At 56.8% G+C, this 25,564-nt stretch overlaps 1 protein-coding gene across 1 annotated transcript; it reads right to left on the bottom strand.

The window, feature by feature from the left end:
- Positions 1-48: 48 nt before the first annotated feature.
- Positions 49-11,747, bottom strand: TESK1 (testis associated actin remodelling kinase 1). Its single transcript, XM_086867272.1, has 10 exons — positions 11,514-11,747; positions 4,678-4,799; positions 4,491-4,539; positions 4,129-4,275; positions 3,867-3,949; positions 3,433-3,523; positions 3,121-3,204; positions 2,608-2,697; positions 2,293-2,443; positions 49-2,053 (listed from the first exon to the last, which is right to left on the bottom strand). Exons 1-10 carry the CDS (start codon positions 11,730-11,732, stop codon positions 1,011-1,013), a joined length of 2,079 nt encoding a protein of 692 aa, XP_086723398.1. The 5' UTR covers positions 11,733-11,747; the 3' UTR covers positions 49-1,010.
- Between the last annotated feature and the right edge of the window lie 13,817 nt (positions 11,748-25,564).

The raw sequence follows: 25,564 nt of genomic DNA on the forward strand, positions 1-25,564 counted from the left end.
TGGGCCCCCATCTGGTGTGCATCCAAGAGACAGAACCAGCAGTCTGAGTTGCTGGGACATTCAGTTTTTAATGAACACTTTAAATAAGCTGGGTATATATTACTAGCAATTATTATTAATAATAAAAAACACAGAGTTCTGCATTCACCAGTGCATTGTGCAGGAGGGAGGAAAGCCGGCTCCCACCCTTGCCGGGGGCCAGGCAGCCTAGCTGTGCTGCCCACTGGCCCCATCCCCATGATGCCAGGATGGCATCCTGGCCCCTCTGCCAGCATCCTGCTCCCAAACCTGTGTGCCAGAGGCATAAGAGGCGCTGTGCCGTCTCAGCACCCAACCCTCAGCATCGGTCAGGCAGGGACAACCCCAGTGCTGGCAATCCTCCCCGTGCACTGCCCATGGGCATTGCCCCTCTAAGGTCCCCTGCCCTCTTCTCCCCATGTCAGGGACTGGCTGTGCTCCCCACGCTTGTGGACACACATGGGTTCACCCACCAGCCCCCCAGGATCCCCAGAAATAACACATACACACGCTGACCTCTCTACCCCAGCCCAGTCCCTCTCACCCACCTGGGTGCAGGGAACTCCCAGTTCTCCCAAGGTAGCAGGCTTATTGTATGCCCCTCTGCGAGAGCCTGCAAAGGGGTGAGCCCCTGGGGAAAGGGAGTCCTGGATCCAGGGCTTGAGCCCCGTGGCCCCTGCGGGGGACCAGCCCTGCCGCTTGGGGCAGTGCTCAGGGCAGCGGTGTTATTGCACTTTGGTCCCCAGCAGAGACCCAGCCCACCTCCAGGGTTCCCTGCAGATCCCCAAGGCTGATCCTGGTGGGGTGGGTGCCCGAGTGCCTGGGCAGCGCCGTGGCAGCCACAGCACTTGGCACCATGGCCAATGGTGGCTACCATGTGCCGAGTGATGAGACCATGGGGGTATGCCAGGCTCCTGCACTGCCCAGTGCTGTGGCTGCAGAGGGGTGCAAGGGGCAGCTGGATTCAGCCCCACTCCCCAGGGTCCCCATCACTAGGACTGTGCCTCTGGCAGCTTCAGGCTGGGCTCAGCCAGCACTGGCCCTGGAGCCTTCTGGTGTTGGCCCCGATCATGGCAGATGAGGCTTTTGGCCTCGCAGTTGAGGTTCTGGTAGCGGGGCGGGCTGGGCGCTGGCCGGTGGCAGATGGAGGCAAAGCTGAAGCTGAAGGGACTCAGGCAGCAGCCAGGGCAGGGCAGCACTTCGTCCTGCTCCAGCATGGCCCCAGAGCTGTGCCCAGGCAGCATGGCCGAGCGCTCCGTCCGCTCCAGCGCTGCTGCACAGGAGATGCTGAGCTCAGAGAAGCCGTGCTCCAGCCCACTGCCCCAGGCCAGAGGTTTGCTGACCATCACGTGGTTGTTGTTGATGAGGAGCCTGTTGGGGGCTCGCACGTCCGGCTGCCAGGGCCGCGTGCCCGAGGATGCAGTGCGGATGAAGTTGCTGTTGAGGGGGAGCGAGGTGGGCTGTGGTGGCTCAGAGCTGTCTGGGCCACAGTCCATCTGCTCCTCTGCCCTGGAGCTGGGGGTGGAGGCTCCTCCCCACGCTGGGGGAGGAAGGAGGGTGGGGGGCTGGGGGTCATCAGGGGGCTGAGAGGACCCCACGCCCAGCTCCAGGCCCCCCCGGTGGGGCAGCTCAGGAGAGGAGGGCAGAGAGTGGCACTTGCGGGGGCTGGTGGTGGGTGCTGAGAAGTCACACTGCACCTCCACGGCGGGCTCAGGCGTCACGGGGTTACCGAGCTCCAGTGGGGCGGGGGGCGGCAGGTCGAAGGTGAGCGAGATGACCGACTTGCTCGGTGTATCAAAGAGCTTTATCTTCCCCCCCTTCAGGTCCTCACGCTGGGAGAAGGGGTTGACACGAGGGGATGTCTCCTTGGACCTGGCCCCGCTGTAAGGCTCCAGCGGCCACAGCAAGGCAGGTGACTTGGGAGGGAACATGTCAGACTGGCTGCGGGACAGGCGCTGGTCCGGCTGCAGGTGCTGTGTCCCCAGCTCACGTAGGGGCGACTGCTCGGTGTGGCTGGCTGACCTCCTGGCCACCCCTGGGCATGGGCACAGGGGAGTGTCACCAGCAGCCAGCAGCTGCCCGTGTGGGGTGCTACAGGGTGTGGGGCACCCAACAACTTAGGGGCGCACCCCAAGGGAGGAACAGGGACCAGCTCTACCCTGCAGACCTCACACACCCGTCTCCTTCCCCTACTGCTGATGAGGTAGGATGGGAAACCCCACACTCCCCCACATTTACACCCTGCTAGGGCCTGTCCCCAAGGTGCCCACGTACCAGTGAGCGTGGCTGCGGTTCCAGATGCAGGCAGGCTCTCCCCGATGCCGAACAGCGTGGCCCTGGCACCCTCGGTGCCCAGCTGGTGCTGCAGGATGCTCTCCAGGCACTGCGTGATTTCCAGGAATGAGGGGCGGGAGGTGGGCTCCATCTGTGGGCAGGAGGGATTCCCCATCAGGTCTGTGCCTCCTCGAACACCCCAGGGAGCCATGCAGAGCAAAGGCAGCTGCCTGCTCTCCCTGTGAGCAGGCAAGGCAGCCTGTCCTGCCCGCCTGTCCTGCCAGGAAGGGCAGTCAGCGGAGGTGGGGGTCTCACACTGCAGCAGTGAAAAGCCAGCTGGAGGAAGGCTGCTGGGCAGTCAATTCCCACCATGGTGCGGAAAGTGGTGACGTCCAGACCAAAATCCTGCACCAGGGAAAGGAAGAAGAGTAAGGTTGGGTCTCGTGGGGCACCACAAGGCCCAGGGGACCCAACGCAGCCTGGCCCTCTCCCCACTGTGCTGTCACACCCCAGCTGGGACACAGCACAGGATGTCACCCCAAATTGGGCTAAGGTTGGGGTATGCTAGGACACAGGTATCACTTCTGCTCTCTGCCTGAACCCAACTGCCCTGATCTGTTTTTCAGGCTCACTATGGGTTCTGAGGTTACCGGTAGACTATCCCTCCCTGGGCAGCAAGCTGGACTCAGCACCCTGGTCCTGAGATGTGGGACCAATCCTGCACATGGGTCTCTACCCAGCACAGAATGGACCCCCTTGTTTGATGAAGTGGTCCCAGACCCAGTGCTGCTACCCAGAACTCCCCCTATTCCCATCCCAGAGAGTCACCTCAGTGCGGGGCAGGTAGTCGGGGTCAGCTGGGACACGAGCGATGGTCTCGCACAGGATGATGCCATATGCAAACACATCGGCCTGCAGAGAGTGGGGAGTCAGGGGGATGCCCTGCAGCCCTGAGGTGATGTGCCCACCATTCTGCAAGGCCACAACCCTTCTCCTCCCTGCAGAGCCACACTGGGGCTCTGGCACCTCGTCACCAGTGTGATGACTGATGCCCTCCCTCGAGGTGCACTCCAGGATTGCAAACTCTGCAAACCACTGGCAGCACAAGCCTGAGTAAAGCCCCACACAGGGCAGCCTCACCTTCTCATTGTAGATCTCCCCACGCAGCACTTCAGGTGCCATCCAGTACGGGGAGCCCACCACGGCCAGTGGCTCCTTCTCGCTGCCCTCACTGGCATGAGGAGACATGGTGGAGTATCAGAGGCTGCCCAGTCGCCCAAATGTCCAACCTCCCATCCTCCTGCTATGGCAGCCCAGATCACCAGCTCCACCTCCCTTCCTGGCCTAACCCTCCTCAATGCACCCTACAAACTCGTCTATCCCCAGTCACACCACCCCATTCTTCATCCCCTCCTAGCCATTCCCAAACTGCTCCTGGAGTCTGCCCTGCCAGGGACTACCTCACCACCCCCATTCCTACCCTTTTAGCTGCATCCCCAGTGCCCATCCCTCTCCAGCTTCTGGTCTGAGTGGGCTCCAGGGATGGGGTGGACAGGTGGATGCCACCCACGTACCTGTAGGTGGGGATCTTTTCTGCCAAGCCGAAGTCGCCCACTACAGCAGTGTAGCCACTGGCTTCGCAGCGTACCAGGCAGTTCTGTGGGCACAGGAGGTCCTGTCACACCATCTGCACCAGCCCCGCCTCCCTGGCCACTCCCAGCTTCAGGATGCCCCAGCACAGCCTCCTGCTCCCCAGCCTGCCACGCCTGGGGCAGCAAGGCAGCAAGGCGCGTACGGGACAGCGAGGGCAGTGCGGTGCCCTGGAACATCCCGTACCTTGGAGGTGAGGTCGCGGTGGAAAATGCCCTTGGAGTGCAGGTAGTGTAGGCCATGGGCGATGTCGAGGGCCAGCTTGACACGCATAGACCAGGAGAGGGGCACAGGGCTGTCCAGCAGCTGCTCCAGGTTCCCACCATTGATGTACTGATGGGAAGAGCCAGACCATTGCATCACAGCATCCCTCCCCCACATAACACTGGATCCCCATCTCTCATCCTAATGCATATTCCAACCACGCCACAGCCTCCCAGAAGGCTTTGCCCACACGTGTCACAAGCAAACGTGTCCCCATAGGTTTCACTGTCCCTTCCCCAGGCTTGCAGGAGCCCTGAGACTCACGGCTGTTGCCACACTCTTACCTCCGTCAGTGCATGCAGCTGTCCCTGGTGCACACACACACCCATGAACCTGTGAGACAGAGGGGACCTGAGGGTGGCTGCGGCAGAGACCAGCCCCAAGAGCTTATCCAGCATCAGTAGTAGCTCCAAACCCCCAGTCTAGGGAAAATTAGGGCAATGGGGCTGGCAGTGGGGAAGCAGGTCCTACCTGAGGATGTTGGGGTGCGAGAGGCGGTTCATCAGCTGCACCTCCCGTAGCATGTTGCCCCGGTTGCTGGTCAGCTTGTTCATCTTCAGCACCATGATCTGCCCCGACTGGCGGTGCCGCACCTGGAGGGGGATGCAGGGAAAGCTGAGCCCCACGTACCTCTGCAGCCCCCATGGACACCAGGCTTCACCTGGCTCCCACCCCAGCTCCAGAGAGGGGAGTTAAGCATCTCATGGCACCCCAGGAAACACTAGGGCTAGGGGGGCACCTTCCCCACATCTCCAGGCAGTTCCAGTACCGATGACACACAGCCCCATCCTTCCTGGGGCACCCTGCTTGTTATGCTCTCTCCACCATGCTACACTGTCCTGAACTCCTGAGAGGTAACAACAGCTCCCATAAGCTGTGAGCCCAGCTCTTTTTTGGGTCAGCACCGCCCAGCCAGACCCTACCAGCATGGGGTGGAGAAAAGAGGGGGAACACTGCCCCTCAGAACCAGCTCTAGGTGTGGCCAACTGCTGTAGTGCTTGACCCTAGTCTGGCAGGGCATGGAGCCTGGGTGAGCTGTATATTTAGCCAGCCCCAGCCCGACACTGTCATGCGATCTGGGGGCCTGGTCCCCTGCCAAGAACAGCAGCTGGAGCATGGCCAAGCACGGACACCCCATCCATCTGCAGCTCCCTGGCATGTGCAGGGCAAGGGAAGAGCACGGGATGCCCTGACCTAGCACTGTTATCGGGGGGCCCAAACCAGTGCTGAGGGTCCCCTCCTGAGCAGGTGGTGGGGGTGGGGTGCCACCCACACCTCGGAGCAGCAGCTGCCCAGGGGGACAACCCAGTGGATCCCGGCTGCCCCCCAGCACACACGGAGCTGCGCACGGAGGCGCAGGCATTCCTCAGCGCTGCCGTCAGCTCCCTGCTCTTCTCCTTTTTAGTCAATGCTGGTTGAGGCTGCTGAGCCAGTGCCAGCCCCTGGCCAGCCCCACAACACCCCTACGACACCCCTCACCTCAGGGATTGCCTTCCCAGGCAAAACACAGGGTGTTGGCTGGAGGCAGGATCCCCAGCACACCCATCCCGCTCACAGCTTGGCCCTTGTCCCCACAACAGACGGAGGCTGGCATGCTGAGCCCTCCAGGGTTCTCCTCTCACCCCATGGCTGGCATTGCTCCTGGGGTGCATGCCACCATGGTGGGGATCTATCCAGCAGAAAATACCCTGGGCATGGGGCAGCAGCACATCCCTTCAAAAGGGCCTGCGGAAAATAAGTGCTCTGTGAAGATCCTTCTACATGTCTGTGTGCACTGATGCCAAACCAGTCCCAGTCAGAGTGGAAATGAGAGGGGATAACTGTGCTGTGCCACCATCAGCTCATTGAGCTCATGGAGAGGCTTTGAATAATTCAGCAGACACCTGCCTGTGGGTACCCTGCTCCAGTTACACCTGTGTCACCTCCAGCCAGCCCCAGACAGCCAGCTGGCACTCCTGACCCACCGACAGGGCCCACGTGACAGCAGAGCTCAGAATGGACCCTGGACAAGCGGAAAGGGGACACCCCAAACACCTGCCACCACAGGCCCCTATCCTGGCACCCCACCATGCTGCAGGCAGAAGGGAGGGCGGATTTCCCCATGCCTCCTCCTTGCTGAGCACTGGACATACTGAGCTCCTGGGCTCAGGGAGAGCCTGTCCCAGGGTGACACTGCAGTGTCTGCTGTAGGGAGCACTCAGAATGCTCCATCTAATGGTGCTCCAAGTCCTCCCTGTGCTCACTACCCTGCTCACCACACCACTGCCCAGCAGCACCTGGAACTGCTGCCATCCTGATGCCCAAGGACTCCTTGGTCACACCTGGACCAAGGGGCAACCCGACCCCCACTTCAACCATTGTTGTTGTCCCTCCACCCCATCCCTGTCAGTGGGGCAGCTGAGGCCAGCACCAGAAACAGAAATGGGGCTTTCATCCAGGCTTCAGTGCAGGCTTTAAGAAGGGGGCTTAAAAGTGATTGAAGCAGGGTGGACACAGTCTCCCTTGGTCCCTCCAGCTCCCCACAGAGCTAGGGGTTGAGGAACGCAGAGCCCGGACAAGGCCAGCAGGATCCACAGCGTTGCCAAGCCTCTGGCACTGTGTGCTGCCCAGCAAAACCCATCACTCCTGACCCAGCTCTCCTGGTGGCAGTGCTTCCTTCCCTTCCCACGCCATGTGGGGCTGGCAGGACTGGCTCGGTCAGTTTGGCTGGCACCAGCAGCTGCCAGACGGCAGGACCCGGCTCAGTGGTGCAGGCAGGCTCATCCCGCTGGGATGGCTGGAGGCGGCCAGGCGCCACGCGCCCACGTCAGGAATGCTGTGAGGCACGCACAATGCTGGCACTCGTGGCCGTGTGCCGTAGGGCTGGCCAGCTCCCTGCCAGCAGCAGCGGCCGTACATCAGGGAGCAGCATCTGGTGGGCACCAGCTCAGCCCCACATGGTTGGGAGGTGCCCGTAGCTTAATTCCTCACTAAAAAGGCACCTGCCATTGGAACAGGCTGACTGAGGTCTGAGCGCAGTCACATGATGTTGGACACCTTAAGACTGGAGGAGAGGCAGCCTGGGGGAGGGAAGGTCTGGTGAAAGCTGCTTCTCCAGGAATTATCCCAGCTCCTGGCCAGTACAGCCCTGCCCTGATATCTTTTTCAGTGACTCCATTCCCATGAGGCATGATGTCCTTGAGGCTTTGATGTCCTTGATGTCCTGTCGGCTGCCCAGTGTCCTGGGCTCACTTGCAAGGCCCTGTTCTGCTATCTCTCCTGCAAGTTCTCTGGCTCAAGGCCAGCCCATACCTGGGACAGCAGGGAAGGAATCATGCTCCCTTTTCCATGGCTCCCACAGGCACTGGCCAGTATAGCCACTCTGACCCTAGCACCAGCCCAGCGCCCTGGCCACCCTCTGACACACACACAGGGCAAAGGGCACCAGCCATAACTGCAGGGGGACTGAAGCCCCCCACTAAGGGTTTTCCTCCCTCACTGACATCCAGGGAAGGCAGCAGGCAGCACAACCTCCTCGGGCAGGAAGGTGTCCCCTCTCGACTCTCTCATGCACTCTGGCATGGTGCCCAGGAATCCCAGCGCATTCCCTGGAGCTGAGCTCAGCCAGGCAGCCGTGTGGGGCTGCAGGGGGAGGGCAAGCCACTTGTCCCCCACCCAGGAAACAGGCAAGCCCTTGCCCCTCGCCGATGCTCCCTGGCATCCCACATGGCTGGTCCATTGGGCACTTCATGGGGGTACCGTGGCTGAGCCAGGGGGCCGTGGCATGTTGGTCCCCATCCCATCTGCCGCCAGCACACAGGGCTGGGGGATGGGACGGGCTGGCGGCAGCCCCAGCCTGGGCACAAGGGATCTGAGCTCTTTTAACAGCGGAAATTAGAGTCTTATTTAAAGAGCATGCTAATCAGAGCAAGCAGACGGCCAGCTCCCTCCCCACAGCCGCACTCCTGTCTAGCCATGGGGCAAAGCTCCCTGACATCTCCCCACCCGGGGGTCTCAGCAGCCAGCCCCCCTGCACCCTGCACAGGAGACAGACTGCCACATAGCCCCACTCTCCGCATGTTCGCTTGCCCCCTGCCCCACACAGGCAAGGCACAGTCACAGTGGGACACCATCCTGCACCCATCACCCCTGTGGGAATACAGAAGAGGGGAAAGGGAGCTAGCAATGCCACTGGTAACCCCACAGCCACCCACAACAGCTGCATCTGAGCTCACAGAAATCCCAGTAACACATCTGGGTGGGACTGGAAAATGTGCTCGTCAAATGGAAAAGGCAGAATCAGTCAAGACAGACTTTCTCTGAGGAAGAGACAAAGCACCTGCTCCTGGAGAGTGTTTGAGCATCGGCAACCCCCGCCTCCTGCTTTCCCAGGAGCGGCACTGAAGGCACACCAGGAGCCGGGGCAGTGCCAGTGTTGCACCGTGGTGGCAGATCACTGCCTGCCCGACTGGCAAGCCTGGAGCATGCCCTGTGATAGAGCAGGAGAGGGGCTGGCAGGTCTCCAGCTGGTCCACACAACACATTTACTGTGCCCAGGACTCCCAAGTGGCAACTGCGGTGCCAGGGCTGCTCCCAGCCTTGCCATGGCTGGCCGACCTTGGCTAATTCGCTTCCTCCCTGCTTGCCTTAGTTTCCCCATCGGTGCCATGCTGCCTCATTCTGCTCTGTAAAACAAGGCAAGGTCCCTGATGAAGGGCAGCAGATAAGAGGGAGGTACTTGCTCCATTAGTTGCATCAGAAAATTTGGAAGTAAATAGAAAATCCCAAAGGTTGGTGGGGAAGTGAGCAGAGATGGGCAAGTGGCAGTCATGCCAAAACGCTCTCCTGAGCTCTGCCCATGCTGGGAGCTGCTAATCCACACGAACACACACACACAAAAGGCCACGGAAATGGGGCGCTGGGCAGAGCATCATAGAGCTGCACCCTGGGAAATGGCATTTCCAAGACGATGTGCAGCATCACGGCATGAGGCTCAGATTCATATGAATGAAGGCCTCTGGATCCGTCCCCAAGGATGCTGCCCACAGCCCCCGTGTCTGCTGCAGGCAGCACATGGGAAAGTAAGTGAGGGATTTGGGGATGAGATGCAACAGTGGTTTAAGGGCTGGAGAAAATGCCTGGCACAAACAGGCATGGCTCAATCTGCTCAGTCAATTGGAAATAGAGAGGTGGCTTCCTGCAATGTCTGTATATCTGAGAAAATGGGGGGGCTAGTGCCTCTGAAATTTCACAGGGAAAGGCAATGAGAACCAGCTGCTCCAGAGGGAAAACAGCCCTGCTCTGCAGCACAGTGGGGGATCAGCTATGAACAAGCGCCATGAAAAAGAGCAGCTTCTTGTGACTGGTGTCTCCTGTTTGCTCTGTACAGCCTTTCTGAGAGAGGTGCTTGACTGGAGGGGCTAGCTTGGGACACCAGGGCTTGGACACACTGAGCCCTTTGGCTATAGTGCTGAGAAGACAGTCAGATGCTTGTCAGCACGCTGCCTGGCCCTGGCTCAACTGCACACCAGGACTGAGCTACCTGTGCAGGGGCACAGCTGTCCAGGTCCCCTCCCTGAGCCACTCACCCACCAAGGCTGGAATGCTGTAGGACTCAGCAGACGCACAGAGGAGACAGATTCAAGTGCCCACAGCCTTGGAGAGCTACAGAAGGAACAAGGGAGGTGGGAGGAAAATGGGTCCTGGGCTGCCCTGCCAAGCTCTGTTCTCTTCACAAGCTCTGTCGGCCAAGCCCCAACTCAGATCCCAGGCTTACCCCACCATCCTGCTGAGCCCTTGGACTCAACCCACCGCACGAGCACAAAGCCCCATCTGGCCCCCTCCCATCCCTGCTTCCTTGCCACCATGCACACGTGTCGACTACCGACCCTGATCCCCTTCCCACCCCTCAACCTTTGCCAATCCCCCAAATCCTACATGCCAGTGGCCCCACAAGAACCTAAACAATGTATGGGAGAGCATTTTGCAGCTCCCGCACAGACTGGGAAAACAAACAGCGAGGCAAGAAGAGACCATGGCCTCGCTGAGACACAGGAGCATCCATTATTAAAGAACTGTATCTACGCCTGACATTATTAAATGCCTCCCTCTGAACCAAGGTGCTGCTGTGCACTCCAAGCCAGAGATCAATAGCAGGAACCCAGCCAGCAGGGAGGTCATGGCTCCACTGGGAGCTCCAGGAGGGAGAAAGGAGGAGAGGGACCTCTCTGCACACTCTCCATGGCCCCTCACAGGACCCCTCTTTTGTGGCTGTAGAGGAGACATGTCTTGTGGTCTCCCTGCTGAGTGGGGAATGGTCTCAGAGCTGGAGAGGGACCTCAGGGTATTGCCAGGATGTGAATGCTCAGTTGTGCTGCCTGTGACCCCAGTGACAGGTAGTGGGGGTGGTGCCCAGCCCTAAGCTGCCCTTTGAGGGACATGAAGCCACTAGATCAATACTTAAGAGCAGTCCTCGCCCAGTGGCTTATGGCACCTTAAGTGAAGCCGAGGCTCAAAACAACACATGCACACACCTCCCCTCTGCCGGGAGAGGTGGGGGTGACATCGAGGCACAGCCCTTCATTCCCAGCAGCAGTGCATTGGGCTGGCAGGATATTGCCACCATGCACTTCTGCCTCTCTGCTGGAGACCCTGAGCTCCTCAGCAGCACTCACGCCCCCCTATCCTGGGCACGGGCCACACATAGGCATCCCCACCCTGACGGTCCCAGAGGGGATGGAGGACAAAGGCAGATCTGGGGACTCAGCCAGGAGTCAGCTCCACGCTGTTCTACGGCATCACACCCCTGCCCCACAGCCAAACACCTTCGTGAGGCTCCCTTGGGGAATCCGGCACATTACCTGCCCAGCAGGCCCGGCAACGCCGGACATCACCTTGGAGTGGCTAAGAACGCTACCTGGATTCCCCGCCACAGGCACACCCTGGGTGGGCTCGGCTGTCCAGCCTTTTGGCTGGAGTCCCCGGGGCTCGGCTGCCCGCCATCCGAACCCCGCGCACCCCACGGCGCCGCGCTCGGAGCGCTCAGCCTCCCCGGCTGTAAACAGAGCCGGCGCTCCCCTCCCCCTGCCCGGGGGGATGGAGGCACAACGCCCCGGCCGGGACGGGACGAGCGGCGCCGTCCCCACGTCCCCTCCGCCCGCCACCGCCTCCAACACCCCCCAGCCTCGCCGGCTGCCGGAGCTGGAGGGGGGAATCGCAGTCCCCAGCCGAGGGCGCGGCCGGGGCTGCGTTGTTGCCGCGGTCCCGGGGGACGCCCGATCCCGGCGGGATGCCCCGCAGACCGCCATCCCCGCTCCCGCCCCGCACACCTTGAAGACCTCGGAGAAGAAGCCGGCCCCGATCTTCTCGCAGTAGAAGTCGTCGATGCGCGCCAGGGTGGAGACGGCGCTGCGCAGCGCCCAGTACGAGGAGGGCCGCAGCCGCCCGCAGCCCGGCCACGGCCCCGCCGCCTCCCCCTCGCCCTCCCCGGGCCGCCGCGGCAGCTTCTCCCACTCCATGTCGGTCCCGCCGAGCACCCCCAGCGCCATTCACATCCCCGCCGGGGCAGCCGCGTGGCCGGGGCGCCGCCGCTCTCCCGGCCCCCGGGGCGATGCTAGCGGCGGCGGCGGCGGCGGCGGCGGCGCGGGGCGGGCGGCGCTCCGGGGCGCTCCGCGCTCATGGCCCGGCGCCGGCGCCCCCCCGACCCCTGCCGCGGCCCGGCGCTGCGCCTCCGCCGCCCCGAGCGCTGGCACCGGTGGGGCGGAGCCGGGGCGGGGACAGCCCTTAACTCCTTGGGACCCGCCGCCGTCGCCGCCGAGCCCAGCGGGAGACCCCCCCACCGCCCTGCCCCGCCCCGCCCCGGCGGGCTGCACGGCGTCCCGCACGCCCCGGTGTCCGCATCCACCGGCACCGGCCGCCGCTGGGTGCCGAGAGGGCGTCTTCCTACGCGCCAGGGTGTGCTGTGAGGCCCTGAGATCCCGGGGCACAGCTTGGGCACACCCCACGGACGCTGGGTTTTGGCTGTCCCCAACCTCTGGATGCGCCCTGGCGGGCGTGGGAGTCTTCCTCCCCTGGTTCCCACCTGGATGCTCACTGTAGGTGCGGGATTTCTTTTCTCCCCTGGGGCCTGCCGGGATTCCCCATTTAGCTACGGGACTCTCTTTGTCTTCGTAGCACCCACTCCCTGATGGATGGACAAAAGGCGTGGAGACCTGATCTGATCTCCCCGTATCTCCAGCTCCTCCCTATACAGCGTCGTGGGACCAGGTCCCCCATACAAGTAGCTTCTTGTTGGCACTTTGAACCCGATTGTTACAGGCTTGGATCTCTGCACAGGGGCTCTGGTTCTCCCCGTGCACCCAGCCTGGATTGTGTCCCAGGGGCAGTGGGATCTGTACTCCGGAGGAGCAGGGAATTGCAGCCTATCAATGACAGCATGCCCGGTGCCTGTTGCACCCTTTCGCCTTCCTTGTTTTCATGAGCTCTTCCACTTCTCCGTGGTTTCCTTCTGCTTCCTGCTCCCCTACCTCAGGCCTTTTGCCTGCTCTCAGGCTGATCTGTCCTGCCCTGCCTGCCCAGGGACTTTCTGCAGCAGGATTTGCCCTTGCTCAGTCCCACACATTTTGCTGACGCTCTCCTTGGCATCCACCTGCCTGTGCTGGCCCAGCCCTGCCCCAGCCACCTCAGGGCACAGCCCTGACTCTGCAGCTCCCCTCAAACAGCTTTGCTCCAGCTGTTTCCCTGTGTGGTAGGACCGGCTGCACATGCCCTGCACCACTCTAGCTGCTTTTCCTGCTGGGGAAAGCAGCCACGTAGAGTATCTCCTGGTGCGGCATGTTTTGGCCAGTGATCGGCTCCAGGTGCCATCAAGCACATCATAAACACCTTGGACCATGAGCTGGGTTTTCCTCCTTGTCTCAGGAGGGAGAATAACCCCGTGGGCTAGAGCAGAGAACTGAGCCTCTGACTTCGTTATAATGGGATCAGTGCCCTGCTCTCCCCCTAGGAATTCATGGTATTCCTGCTCTTCCAGGCCTGCAGAGGGAGTGGGTTTGTGCAGGGCAAGATTCCTACATATGGGGAGGCAGAGCCTGGGGACAGGGCTCTGCAGTCACTGTCTTACAGGGTCTGAGCCATCCTTTTACTCACCAGTATCACTCCAGCCTGCCAGAGTGCTGGATAGCATGTGGCAAGGAGGCTTTTGCAGCCATGAGGTAGAGTGCTGTGCAACAGGCCACACTTTAAGGTTTCCTCAGCCTCACATGTCTGTCCTGCTGACAAGAGCCTGACAAAATGACAGGAGCAGCTCCATGGATGAGAGGAGAGAACAGCATCTGCCTGTGGGGACAGGAGGCTGTGGTCTGTGCCCTCCCACCCTGGTGTCCAGCTGCAGCTGCTCAGATGGGTGGCAGTGGGTGCCCACTTGGGCTCAGCCTGAAATGTGAGCACGCTGATGCTCCCACAGCCCGATGACCAGCTCCTCAGTGGTGTGGGACACTGCTCAGAGGAGCACAGCCAGCTCAGCTGGGGCAACAAGGAGAGCCTCTCCCTTACACTTGAGTGCAGAAGATTTCTGATGGAAAAGGGACTCCGAGAGAGATGGGGAGGCCTGGTGAGGCACCTTGAAGACAGAAACTGAGGACCACTGCCTGATCAGAGCTCCTGCTGCTCACAAGTGACTGGGTTTACATCCAATTAAGTTGTAATGGATAAATTAAAGCCCTAGAGATGGCTCTGACTGTGGAAATTGCTGCTGCAGGATTTTCAGTCCCTTCTCTCATCAGCACTGGTAACTCTACTGTGCTATTTCCATCACGCTCTGCTCCTGCCTGGCACAGCAGGGCTGAACTGAGACATGGCTAAAAGTCTCCAGTGCCCCAAATCCCTCCCGTGGTGCAGGCAAGTACACTGAGCAGCTGGGTGCAAAGTCAGGCTGGGCTGAGCTTGCAGCAAACCCTGAATTAAGCTCCTCAATCCCTAGTGAGGAAAAGCAGGAAGGAGGTCTCCCTGGCTGTACTCTGCTCACGTGGATCTGCAGGGGAAAGGGGAGGGGGGCTTTCTCCTCTTTGCCCTTCCCCTTCTGGGCTCCACACCCTTCCTCTCCCACAGGGAAAAGGCTCAGGGATTAGTAAACATTAAAAATTAGTAAACCCTGCCTGCTGAGAATGGTGCATCACCCTGGCAGAGCAGGGGTGGGAGCTTTCAAACAGCCTGGGGAGGCTGGAATCACAGAAGTGCAGGGTTTTCCTGTGAGGATCCAGGCACACTACAGGTGTGGGGTGGCCAGGCCATGTGCAGGGCAGTGAGGGACACAGGGGCTCTCCACACAGAAAACCTTGCCCTTGCTGCAGTCCCACCTCTATTCCACAGCAGCACCTGTGGCACTGGGGTCCTTGCAGGACAGCTCTGATTGGGATGAACCAACAGTAATCCACTCTGACCAAAGCCTTGCCCTTCTCAGAACCCCAGAGCCAGAACTTGAGCAGTACCCTTCTCTGCACCCATGTGCAAGAGCCCATCCATACCTGAGACTCGGGAGCTCAGCAGCTCCTGAGACATCCATCTGAAAATGCTCGAGAAAATCAGTGGCTCCCGCAGCCAGGGGTGTGCTGCCAGAGCAGGAACAAGGCTAAAGTGCACGACAGTTTTCCAGCCTGGAGGAGCTGTGCAGACACAGGGGTGAGCAGGACAAAGAGCAAACTGACTCAAATTACTCCCTTTGGTTCTTGTCTCCAGAATGTGTGTGCAGCCTCTTGGTCCCAAGTATCCTCTTTCCTTCTGTGCCAGAAGATCTCTGCTCTTTCCCTCCACTACCACACATCACCCTGCAGATCTCCATGCCTCACCCCCACGTCCTGTATGTTCCCCAGCTCCCTGCATATGAGATGACTGACTGTTCCCTGAAAAACATCTCATGTTTCTGCCCTGTAGGAACTAAGAGATGGGGACCCACCATTCCATGGTGATAGGAAGCCTGTTCAGTTGGAGGAGCCCAGGGTACATGGGAGAAGGTCTCAGCCCCAGCCTGGTGATGTTAAGCAGCACCCAGTCCAGGTGATGCAGCTGGACTACATTTCCCAGCGCACTGAGTGCTGCGGAGCCCGGCAGGGCCGGGCATGTTCCACACCCAGCACCCTGCAGGCTGCAGCAGCCATCATCCAGCTGCCAGCAGGGACTGGCAAGATCCCTGCTGTGCAGGCACATTGCTGTGCCCCCATTGCCTCCCTGTCACTCCAGCTGCAAAGCCATTGAGGGGTTGTGTGCAGCATGAGGGCTGCAAATATTTGTCATGTCATTAATATTCTTCCCGCATAGTCAGCACAGCACCTGGCAGCATTTGCTCACTGCCTCCTCTTATCTCTTGTCGATGCTTCTCATGCCTGTGCCAGTGCTGTGACATCCATGGAGACAGAATCCACATCCATCCCTGTCTCTTAGTGCTGGACAGTGATTTCAGCTCCCTGCTCTGCTGCTCCTCAGGCAAACACCAGTGTCTGTGCCTGGGGTGCACTCATGCCTGAACCCAGCTGAGTGCATGCCTGCTGGAAGACCCATGTGGGCAGTGAAATTGAAAACATTGAGAACACTGATAAAAGAAAGCTAGCCATCACCACTGAAAAGGAGGGACAGGCAGCTCTGGCTGTGCCTACACCACGTGTAACCTGGGGTGACATTACATGCAGCCATGTGAGCACAACTGCACAGAATCATACAATGGTCTGTGGTGGAAAAGACCTTAAAGATCATCTTGTTCCAATCCCTCTGCCATGGGCAGGAACACCTTGCACTAAACCAGATTACTCAAAGCCCCATCCAACCTGGCCTTCAGCACTATCAGGGTTGGAACATCCACAACTCTGGGCAACCTGTTCCAGTGCCTCACAGGGAAAAAAGAAATCCCTAATGTCTAATCTAAATTTACTGGTTTTGAGTTTGAAGCCACTCCTCCTTGTCCTATCACTTCACAGTTCCTGATGAAGTCCCTCTCTAGTTTCCCTGTAGGCCCCCATTAAGATACTGATAGGTTGCTTTGAAGTGTCCACACAACCTTCTTTTGAATGATTAACATCCCCTGCTTTCTCAGCCTGTCTCCATTGGGGAGATGCTCTAGTCCCCTTATCATTCCCAAAGCCCTTTTCTTGCCTTGCTCCAACAGTTCCAAGTCCACATTCTTGCAGTGAGTAAGCATTACAGGAACCTTCACGGATCACTTGGAGCTGGTCACTTCCTGCCAGGCAGGGACAATGTTACCAACTCCAATAGTACCTACCCTGCTTCTGAACCAGCCTGAACACTGTATCTCACAGGACCTGGCCATGCTCCCATCCTTCAACACTGCCCAGCAGATGACAGGGCTTTTCCTTGTCCTCTTGACCTGGACCTGGGAAATGTGTCTCTCAGCAGCTCCACGCTCATCCCAGGAGGCTGTGTCAGCCTTTCTCCATCTCCTGCATCTTGCCAAGCGATTAGTAACACTCCCCAGGGACTTTGCAGCTCACCTGAAGGGCTGTGTTTCTGCCAGATGTGAGCCAGAAGCACAGATGCCAAGAACCTGTTCTGGCTGCAGCGCTGAGACAAGTGGGGCCATACTAGAGTGGACTGGCCTCAGACTAAGTGCTAGCTATGACCCACAGCTCCAGTTGCAGGAGAGCAAGTGTCCTGTTTTCATCTGGGACAGAGCTCATTTTCTCCCTAGTAGCTGTTTCAGTGCTGTTATTTGGATTCAGTATGAGAACAATGTTGGTAACACTCTGCTGTTTCAGCTGCTGCTCAGCAGTGCTTACCTCCCCCAAGCACTGCTCTGCCACTGAGCAGGTGCACAAGACACCAGGAGGGAGCACGGCCTGGAGAGCTGACCCAAACTGCCCAAAGGGATATTCCATGACATAGAACACCATGCCCAGGAGTTGCTGATAGCTGCTGGGTACCAATAACTGCTGGGTGGTAAGCAAGTGTGTTGTGCCTTATTTAATTCAGTCTGGTTTCATCCTTCTTTTAATTACAATTTTTATTTTTTATTATTATTGATAACAACAAAAATATTTAAATTATTAAACTGCTCTTATCTCTACCCACAATTTTTATTTTTTCCCCCCAGAATTTCCTCCCCACTGTGGCAGAGGGAGAATGAGTGAGCATCTGTGCGGTATTGAGTTGCCAGCTGTGGTTGAACTGTGACATCAGGGCAGCCAGAGCCTTCACCTGTGGTTCAGCACTGCCCTTTGATCTGTATGGCTTGATGTTGCTGCAGGGAGGAACTCAGAAGCAACACAAACAATGTGTAGGGGAAGTCTGGTGGGGGCATTCATAGCTCAGCACCGAGACCCTACAGAACATACCAAACACACAATTCACCCCAGAGATCCTGACACTGACAAAACAGCATCCTCCTGCTTCCTCACCCGTCTCAGAACTGACAAAAATAAAACCTTCTGTGGGCAAGCAGTGCTGGAGAACCATTTCCCTTTGAGCCCTGAGCTTCTGTTTGGGAAGGACGCATCTCACCCCAACCCCATCAGCATGGGTAAAAGAGATGCTCCCAGTCCCTTCTCTCTCCTGACCCCAGGTAGAGATGGTGGAGACCTTCTTATTCTCCCAGATGCCTGAGCAAGAGCTGGCTGCTGCATGGAGCTTCCCATTCTTGAGCCAGTGGTCACTCAGGCTACACCTTTCTGAGTAACTTAGCCTGCCCATGGTCCTGTAATCATGCACACCATGCAGTTTTGTTTCCTGACACAGCTTCGGCTAAATAGGGCAGGTTAAAGGGAGGTCATTGCTCAGGTTATTCACAAGAGAAAACATGGACACAGCCACCTCCATGCAGAGAATTTATCTGTGTGCTTGTCCTCTTGTGTCTGTTCTCATTTGGCTTCCCCTCTCTGTGCCAGGGCACAGGGGAGCAGTGTGGCTGTGCTGTACTCTGGATGCCCCTGGGAGCCCTTCAGCTGGAGGTCACCATTGCCACAGCCACGTGTGGGCAATGATGCAGTGTCCAAGTGTCGGAGGAGCTGGAAAGTGAAGGATTGGTTTCCTGTGCACTAGAAAACTGGGAGCTTCCTGTGACTGCAGGCACTTCCTAGCCCTTCCCCATGTCCTTGTGCCCTTTCCAGGCAGGGCAGGCTGAGGCAGCACAGGCCTCCCAGTGTGAAGAGGGAAGGCAGCTGTGCTGTGTTTGTCGTGGAAGCTGCCACTTGCAGCCAATTCAGTCACAGCTCCTTATTGCTTCCCCCAGCTGTTGGAAATCTCATTATGTTTAGTGAGCTCCCTGAGCAGCCCTGCCAACCTTCCTTGTGTCCTACCTTTTCCCATGAGTCCAGGCACCCTGGCTGCTGAGAAAGTCCATCAGCATGCTCCACGGGGCCTGGGATGAAAAACTTGCACCCCAGCCTACATGGGTGGATCTGGCATGGAGAAGGTGTACCAGAATTTTCCATGAAGACAAAGGCAAGGGAAGGAGGTGTTTGTTGTCCCAAGTGGAGACGTCTCAACAGCATGACAGCAAGAGCACAGGGCTATCCACAGACAGTAGCCTTGTACTCCACAGTGGGCCAAAAATGGGGAAAGAGCATGGGTCCTGTTTGGCTCTTGTAGTGTCAAATGTGAGGCTGATGGTCCCAGGTCAGCAGCACGACGAGCAGAGGATACTTGAGCCAGGACAAATGGCAGCAAGTGGGATATGTGCTGGCTCCAGCAAAAGGCAGAGCTGAGACAAATGGTGCAGGGCTTTGATCCTGCTGTGTCCTGCCTGCTGGAGCCCGGTTCCATTAATACCTTTGATTACCGTGACCTCATTTCTGTCCACTTGTGTCATGGGTGGCATGACCCCACCCTGTGGAGCCCTTGTTTTGCAGTGGCTGATTGCACCAGCCCTGGACTGACTGGTCTCTGGGGGTAATTACAAGAGACAGCCAGTGCTGCAGGCTGTGGGGGAGCCAAGTGTGTCACACGAGCCCAACGCCTGAGATGTAAGTCACACCGCGATGTATGGCAGGCCCTTCCTTATGGTCATTCAGGAGCATCTCTGTGGATGCCCTGTGGCCTGGACTCTCACAGAAAGGGATCCTAAAAGGCATTATGAATGTTTCTGCTGGCTGAAGGGGCTTGGGCTCCCCACAGGAGGTTTGGCATGAGACAGGACCTTCCCTTTTCCCCCAGGTCTGCTGTGATGCTGCTGTAGATCTGCTCGATATCTTGACCTTGCACTGATCTTGGGCTGGAACACATGTGACTTTGTGCACGTATTTATACAACAAAGGGCAGCTGCTGTCTAAGCTCTGGGCACTGTGCCATCCACACCACTCACACTGACTTACCAGGACTGTGCCATCTTCCCTCCTCTTGTCCCCATCTGCCCAGTCTCTGTGGAGGATCATTCCACGACAAGCTTTGGTCAGGGGCTGCGTGCTGGGGAAGACGGCAGGCTCCTGGGGCTTCTGCAGGGCCCCACACTAAGGAAAGGGGTGAGCAGGGGCCCAGCCAAGACCTTGCCTTTCCAGTATCCCATGTGTGAAGGAAGCTGCTTTGGGGAGGCATAGCATTCTATTGATGGTCCCTGCAAAGCCAAGACATGGACTGGCATCCCGGGATAGCTCAGGTAGCAGCTGTGCCAGCTCAGGGTCCCACTGGCAGCACTGCTGCCCCTTCCAACGCACCACTGGTGCAGCACCAGGCCGGATGATGGGGCTGTGAAAACCACACAATACCAGATAGCACCACCAGCTAGGCCACCTTATCCCCTCCACCAGGCCAGTGGCTTCATTTCACCGGAGAAACCACTGTTTGACTTTTTCTTCCTGTTTCATATGGTTCCTTTTGAGATCAGTATATTTTGAGCACTTATCTCTTCCCAGATACCTGCTTGGCAGATGTGGTTTGTCAGATTTGCTTTTCTTTAGAAGCTCTACAGGCTGAGAACTGTAAAGGGGAAGTCCAAGCCCTTTGTTTAATGGGGTAGAAGGAGAGAGTCCAGGCTCCACCAAACACTCCATCTGTTCTCTCTGAAAGAGAACCGTGATGACTGGGGTCAGCACATGGGGTGGAGTGTAACATTTGAATGGGAGCAATGAAGAGAGGCTTAAGCAGTGAAGGAGGTGCAGGGTAAAAGGTTTGTCAAGGAGATAGAGAGCTGCTCGGGCAGCTGGAGAGACCACTGGCACAATATGCCACCTGTGATGGAAGGCAGATGATGGGAAGGGGGTAATAAAGCATGAGGGCAGAAAGAGCAGATCAGGAGCTCTGATCTTGGTGCAGAGAGTCATTAGGCAGCAGGATTCAGGGAGAAGCTAGTTTGACCTGAGACACTGCCCCAGATCTTAAAATTCCCAACTCATGGTCATGTTCCTGTCCAAGATGGGTGGGATGGAAACAAGCTGGGCTGGTTGTGGAACTGCTTGGATGCCTGTTGTTCTGAAAACTTAGGTTTTTGATCTTGTTGACATAGTTTCTAAAAACTTTCTTAAGATAGTGACTGTAAACATAGGTATGTATACATTCTTTCTGGCCGTGGTCAGAAACTCACAAATACTGAGAGAAAAAATAAAGCATTAGCTTTTCCTTTACCACACCTCAAAGTGCGTCTGTGTGACTCATTTCGTGTCCAACAGCAACAGAGGCCAGAGCTGGAAACCCCATTTCTGAGCACATCTTCCTCAAAACAAAATGCAGCATCCCATCCCACTGCCATTCCTCCCCCTGCCAAGCCTTACTCCACCCTCCTCCCAGCTGTGAACTGCTCATGTCCAATTTTATGTGCTAAAAATACCTTTCTGGGCAGTCAGCAAATGTGCAGCCAAACAGGAGACGTTGGCAGTCTGAGCATGAAGGGGATTTGGGGTGTATTTGGGGTTGGTGTGGGCTGCAGCACCAGGCCAGGAGGGCCTGGATGGCCTGGGCAGGGGACAGTGGACTGGCAGATTTCCAAAAGGACCTTTGTCACAGTGGCAGTGCCAGGGCAGAGTCTTGCCTAGCTTGGGTGTGTGTTTCTGGGGAGAAGGCACATGCAAGTGGACTCAGAAAGGTGGGGAGATGCTCCCTGTGGAGAGTAGTCAGTAGGTCCTGCTCCCTCCCCTGGGAATGTAGCAGTCATAGCAAAGGGATTATCCAGCCCTCAGGGCCTGTCCCTGCTCTGACAAGCACCCAGGCATGCCCTCCTGGGAACCCTGCAACATGCTGGGCTGTCCCCTGTCACAGATCTGCTTTTAGCACACCTATCTTGGATCAGCCCTGGCAGCTCCTCAAGCCACCACAGGAGCAGTGATGGTAGCCTTGTGCTAGCCTTTGTACCCTCGGGTGACCAGTTGCACAGGAGTACAAGAGGCCCTGCCTTTGCCACTGTCACCAACTGAGTGACAGCAAAAGTGCCCCAGTGCCACCCCTCTCTCAGGCCAGCAAAGCTCCCTGCAGACCTCCCAGATATTTCACTGGGTGCAAGGCAGACGGTGATAACTGATCATGACCAGGCTGTCACCTGCTGATCCCTCTGAACCCCAGCACTACCGGGGCTCCCCTTACCCTCCTTCTGCCCATAGCTCTGTAGATGAGCTCCAGGGGTTTAAGATGTCTGTGTTCTATCCTCGTTTTGGTAAAGGGGCTGGAGGGTTTCTAATTTCAGGGTGGCATGGAGCATGGGCCATTGTCTCGTTGATGGCACTGCAAAAATCCCTGTGTGGAAGGAGGTTTGAGCCTGGTGGGGTTGGGAAAGTTGCTGGAGGGGTGAGGAAGAGTCCACAGCAGGGTTCAAGAGTGGTTTCTGGCTGGATCCTGTAGGCATTTCCAGTTCTCCCTGCCAGAATATGCTCTAGGTTCTGGCAGCACAGGCTGCAGCCCTGACTGAGGCAGGCTCTGTATCCTGGAAAGGGACCAGCACCATGTGGGGACCCAAATCCCCAGGTCACACAGTCATGTGCTTGTGCTGTGCAGGGAACAGACCCCTTCCTGGCTTTCCCAGGGATAGATCTGACTAGGCTACCCTCCTCAGACCTCAGCCTGACCCAGCAGCTTTGGGTTTACATCCCAGCCTGGCTGTAGCCCACCCCATCACCTGACCATCATCTGACACCACAATCTATAGGTACAACCCACACTGGGCTCCCTTGGGACAGGTGTGAGGTAGGGAGGAGGATAAGACCCTAATATACTTCTGTTGTTTGTAAGTTCTGACACAGTAATAGACTTTACTATAGGGGAACATGTTGGCTGTGTTAGCAGTGCTTTCCACGAAGCCTCACTCTCAAAAGCCACAGCTACTTCTCCTTTTCCTTGTGGTTTTGTGAATGGTTTTGAGCCCTCAGTGTTCTTCTCTATCAGAAGTAAATCCGATTGTAAATTTCAGGTGATTTGGGTTTTTCTCTCTTCAGTATGAAAGTCTGAGTTCTGGTAGTTCTTTGATGACAGAATGGACCTTGAGGAAACAAGCCCATCAATCGCATTGCCAATGATACTGAATTCAATGCATATGACTGACTGCTGGCTTTCAGTATTTCTTCAGTGTTTTTCCTGTGGATGCTGTACACCAAGAAAACAACAAATGTCACAACAATGATAAATTTTTAAGGAGAGAGAGGCCAGACACAGATTTCCAGGCCTCAAGACAGGGGAAAAGAAATGGTCCCATCAGGGGCAATAGGAAGCCTGTTGTACCACATATGAATTTTTGAATTCATATTGGCTGTTTAATTCCATTTGTTTTGCTTCTTTCACATATCAAAGAGAGTCAGTGAGAGTGTCTGTGTCTAACTCTGGGATTTTATCAGGACATGACCCAGTGAGTGGTGGCTGTGGCCATTCTCCTGGGTGCTTGCTCCTTTGTTGACTGCACAGGAACAAGAAAAACCTGGTTCCCAAAGGACAGGGATCCACCAAGGAAACAAGAAGGACATGACTTAGTGCTGCTCTTCCTCTTGCTGAAAGCTTTCTAGAACACTTCACCCATTAACCTTACAACAGCTGCATGTGGCACAGCTGGGTTTGATGTACTCATGTTCCCAAATGGACCTTAGGAGACATGTAGTTTACAGAAAGCCCTCAGTGTTGCTGGTTTACTGGGATAATACAGAGAGATACACCAAGCACTGTCCTGAGGATGGTGATTCCTGGGAAAGGATCTGCCAGGGAACTCTGGACCAAGGAGTTCCAGCTGAGTGGTGAAAAACACCTTGGGTGACAGCACCTATTCCCAGAACACTGGTAGTTTTGCTGCATAAGGCAATTGTGTGTGTTTATCCAGGAAAACTTGGAGAGACTCTGTAAAGCAGAGGGTTGAAACAGGACCAGCCCAGGAGAGCTGCAACAGCACAGGGAGTCAGGACTCATGGAAGCTTGAAGCTGTGCAAGACTTGGTGAGCTGAAAAAGGGCTCAGAGAAGAGCTTGGTGGCGACATCTGCAGGGACAGGAGACCAGGGGAGTGTAAGCATGCCCCAAATGGAGAGCACTTAGGAGCACTGTCCCACACCCAAAGACACAACCTGAGCTCAACAGGAACAAGACACCTCCATCCATCTCCAGGAAGACCCTCTTATCCCCATACTGTCCACACAGTCCTTGCTGAGTGCTTCCCATCCTAAAAGGCACTGACAAAGAGCAGCTCAGAGCAGGAAAGGTCTGGAGAGGAAAGGAAAAGAGAACATTTCCAGTAGCTTGTCTGGAAAGAGATCTGGAAAGAGATCTGAAAACTCTGCTGGTGGGATTCAACAACAAGGATGTTGCAACTGGATCAGTTCAAGGTAATTAAGAGACTTTTGGGAGTATTTAAAAAGATATGTAGGTGTGGCACTTAGGCATGTGTTTTAGTAATAGTGGGCTTATTGTGCTGGCTTAGTGGTTAGGCTTGATGATCACAGAAGTATTTTCCAGCATAAATGATTACATGATTTGAAAGAGAAATTGATGCATTGATGCATGATGAGAGCAGCCTAGGGTAGCCTTGGGCACTTTAATCAGGGGTGTGTTCCTCAACATCATCCACTGGATCTGGAAGGAAAGAGACAGACGTGAGGTTTTGGAGTGCCTGTGGGAGCAGGGCTATGGGACCCTGAGGCAGCAAGGAAAAGGCTAGACTAAAACACCTGGGAGACTGCATGGAGCCTGTACCCACTATCTGTGGGAAGATGTGTGAGAATCAACACTGAGGCTGGTGGGACACTCTTTTTCCTAAGAGGAAGCTTCTTGCACCACATGTGATTCCCCTGTGGGGCTGTCTCATTTCTGTGTGAGCGCCTCTCCTGTGCAGGGCTGCACAGACGCCTTTCCTGAGCAGCTCACACTGAGTCCTGCCCAGGCACTGCATGCCATCATGGCCCTGCCAGCGCTGTCTCTGACATTCTTCCTGGCCCTTGCTCCTCTGCTGCTTGCACGGGGACAGGGGCACCACAGGCCTATGACTCCGAGGACATACAAGGAAGAGGGTAAGAGTGGATTGTGCCTCTCTGTTACAAAAATGGCTTTGCTGCTCGTCTACCTGCCTGTTTGCTACATGGCCTTACCCTGCTCAGCCCACAGCTGAGGCTGTGGGAAGGCTGAAACTGGTATCTGCATGTGCCTGAGACATTCAGGCATCCTTCAGGTTGTGTGGACAAAGCTCTATTTGGGATGGAGGGCAGCAAGCCTTGGTGTGCTGGGAAATTTCCACGAGTGTGGGACTTGCAGTGTCCCTCTAGGAAATGGGCAGTGCAGCTGAGAGAAGGAGGTGGCTGGGTCTTGTTATGCAGCAGATGGATGAATCTAGAGCAATCAGAGCAGTGATGGCTTTCTGGGCAGTTCAAGCTGCACCAAGCATCACCACAGGTGATGAGGGTGTTCATCAAAGACGTGGGGAGCTGTGAGCTCTGTTAGTTGGGATGCCTGCTCTCTCCCATAGTCCCTGGGGTTGAGGGAACTGTAGTTTGGTGGGATTGTTTACATCAAGAGGCTTCTTCTGTTATTTCTCCATGCCAGGAGGAGCTCCTGGGGCTCTGCTAGGCTCTTCCTACAAAAAATGTGTGCTTTCCTGTGGTGGTTATGTGCCATAAACACTTGGCTTGCTGGTACCTGTCGAGGTCCCCATGAGGCACAGCACGGCTAGGGGACCTGAGCTGTGAATATTCTCTCTGCAGGGAAATGGGAGCAGAAGAGGCTAACCAAATCATCAGATGGGCCATGAGCCATGCTGCCCATCACTGGTGGCTCAAGGGATGCTGCCCTTCCAGCAGTGGGCAGCTCTCAGCTATCCAGGGCAGCATGGAGCCTCTTCTCCTCTCCTACTCTGTACTCATGCCTGGGACTGACCCAAAAGGATCCAGGATGTCACCCTTGGGCAGGGTGTGTGTTACTCCAGGGTGTTTAATGGCAGTGGCGGGGAAAGTGTGTGAGGGGGATGCCTGATGAGGCTGGGACCAAGCCAAGGGT

Source organism: Cyanistes caeruleus, chromosome Z, assembly GCF_971803275.1.
Source record: "Cyanistes caeruleus chromosome Z, bCyaCae1.hap1.1, whole genome shotgun sequence".
NCBI classification, from domain to species: domain Eukaryota; kingdom Metazoa; phylum Chordata; class Aves; order Passeriformes; family Paridae; genus Cyanistes; species Cyanistes caeruleus.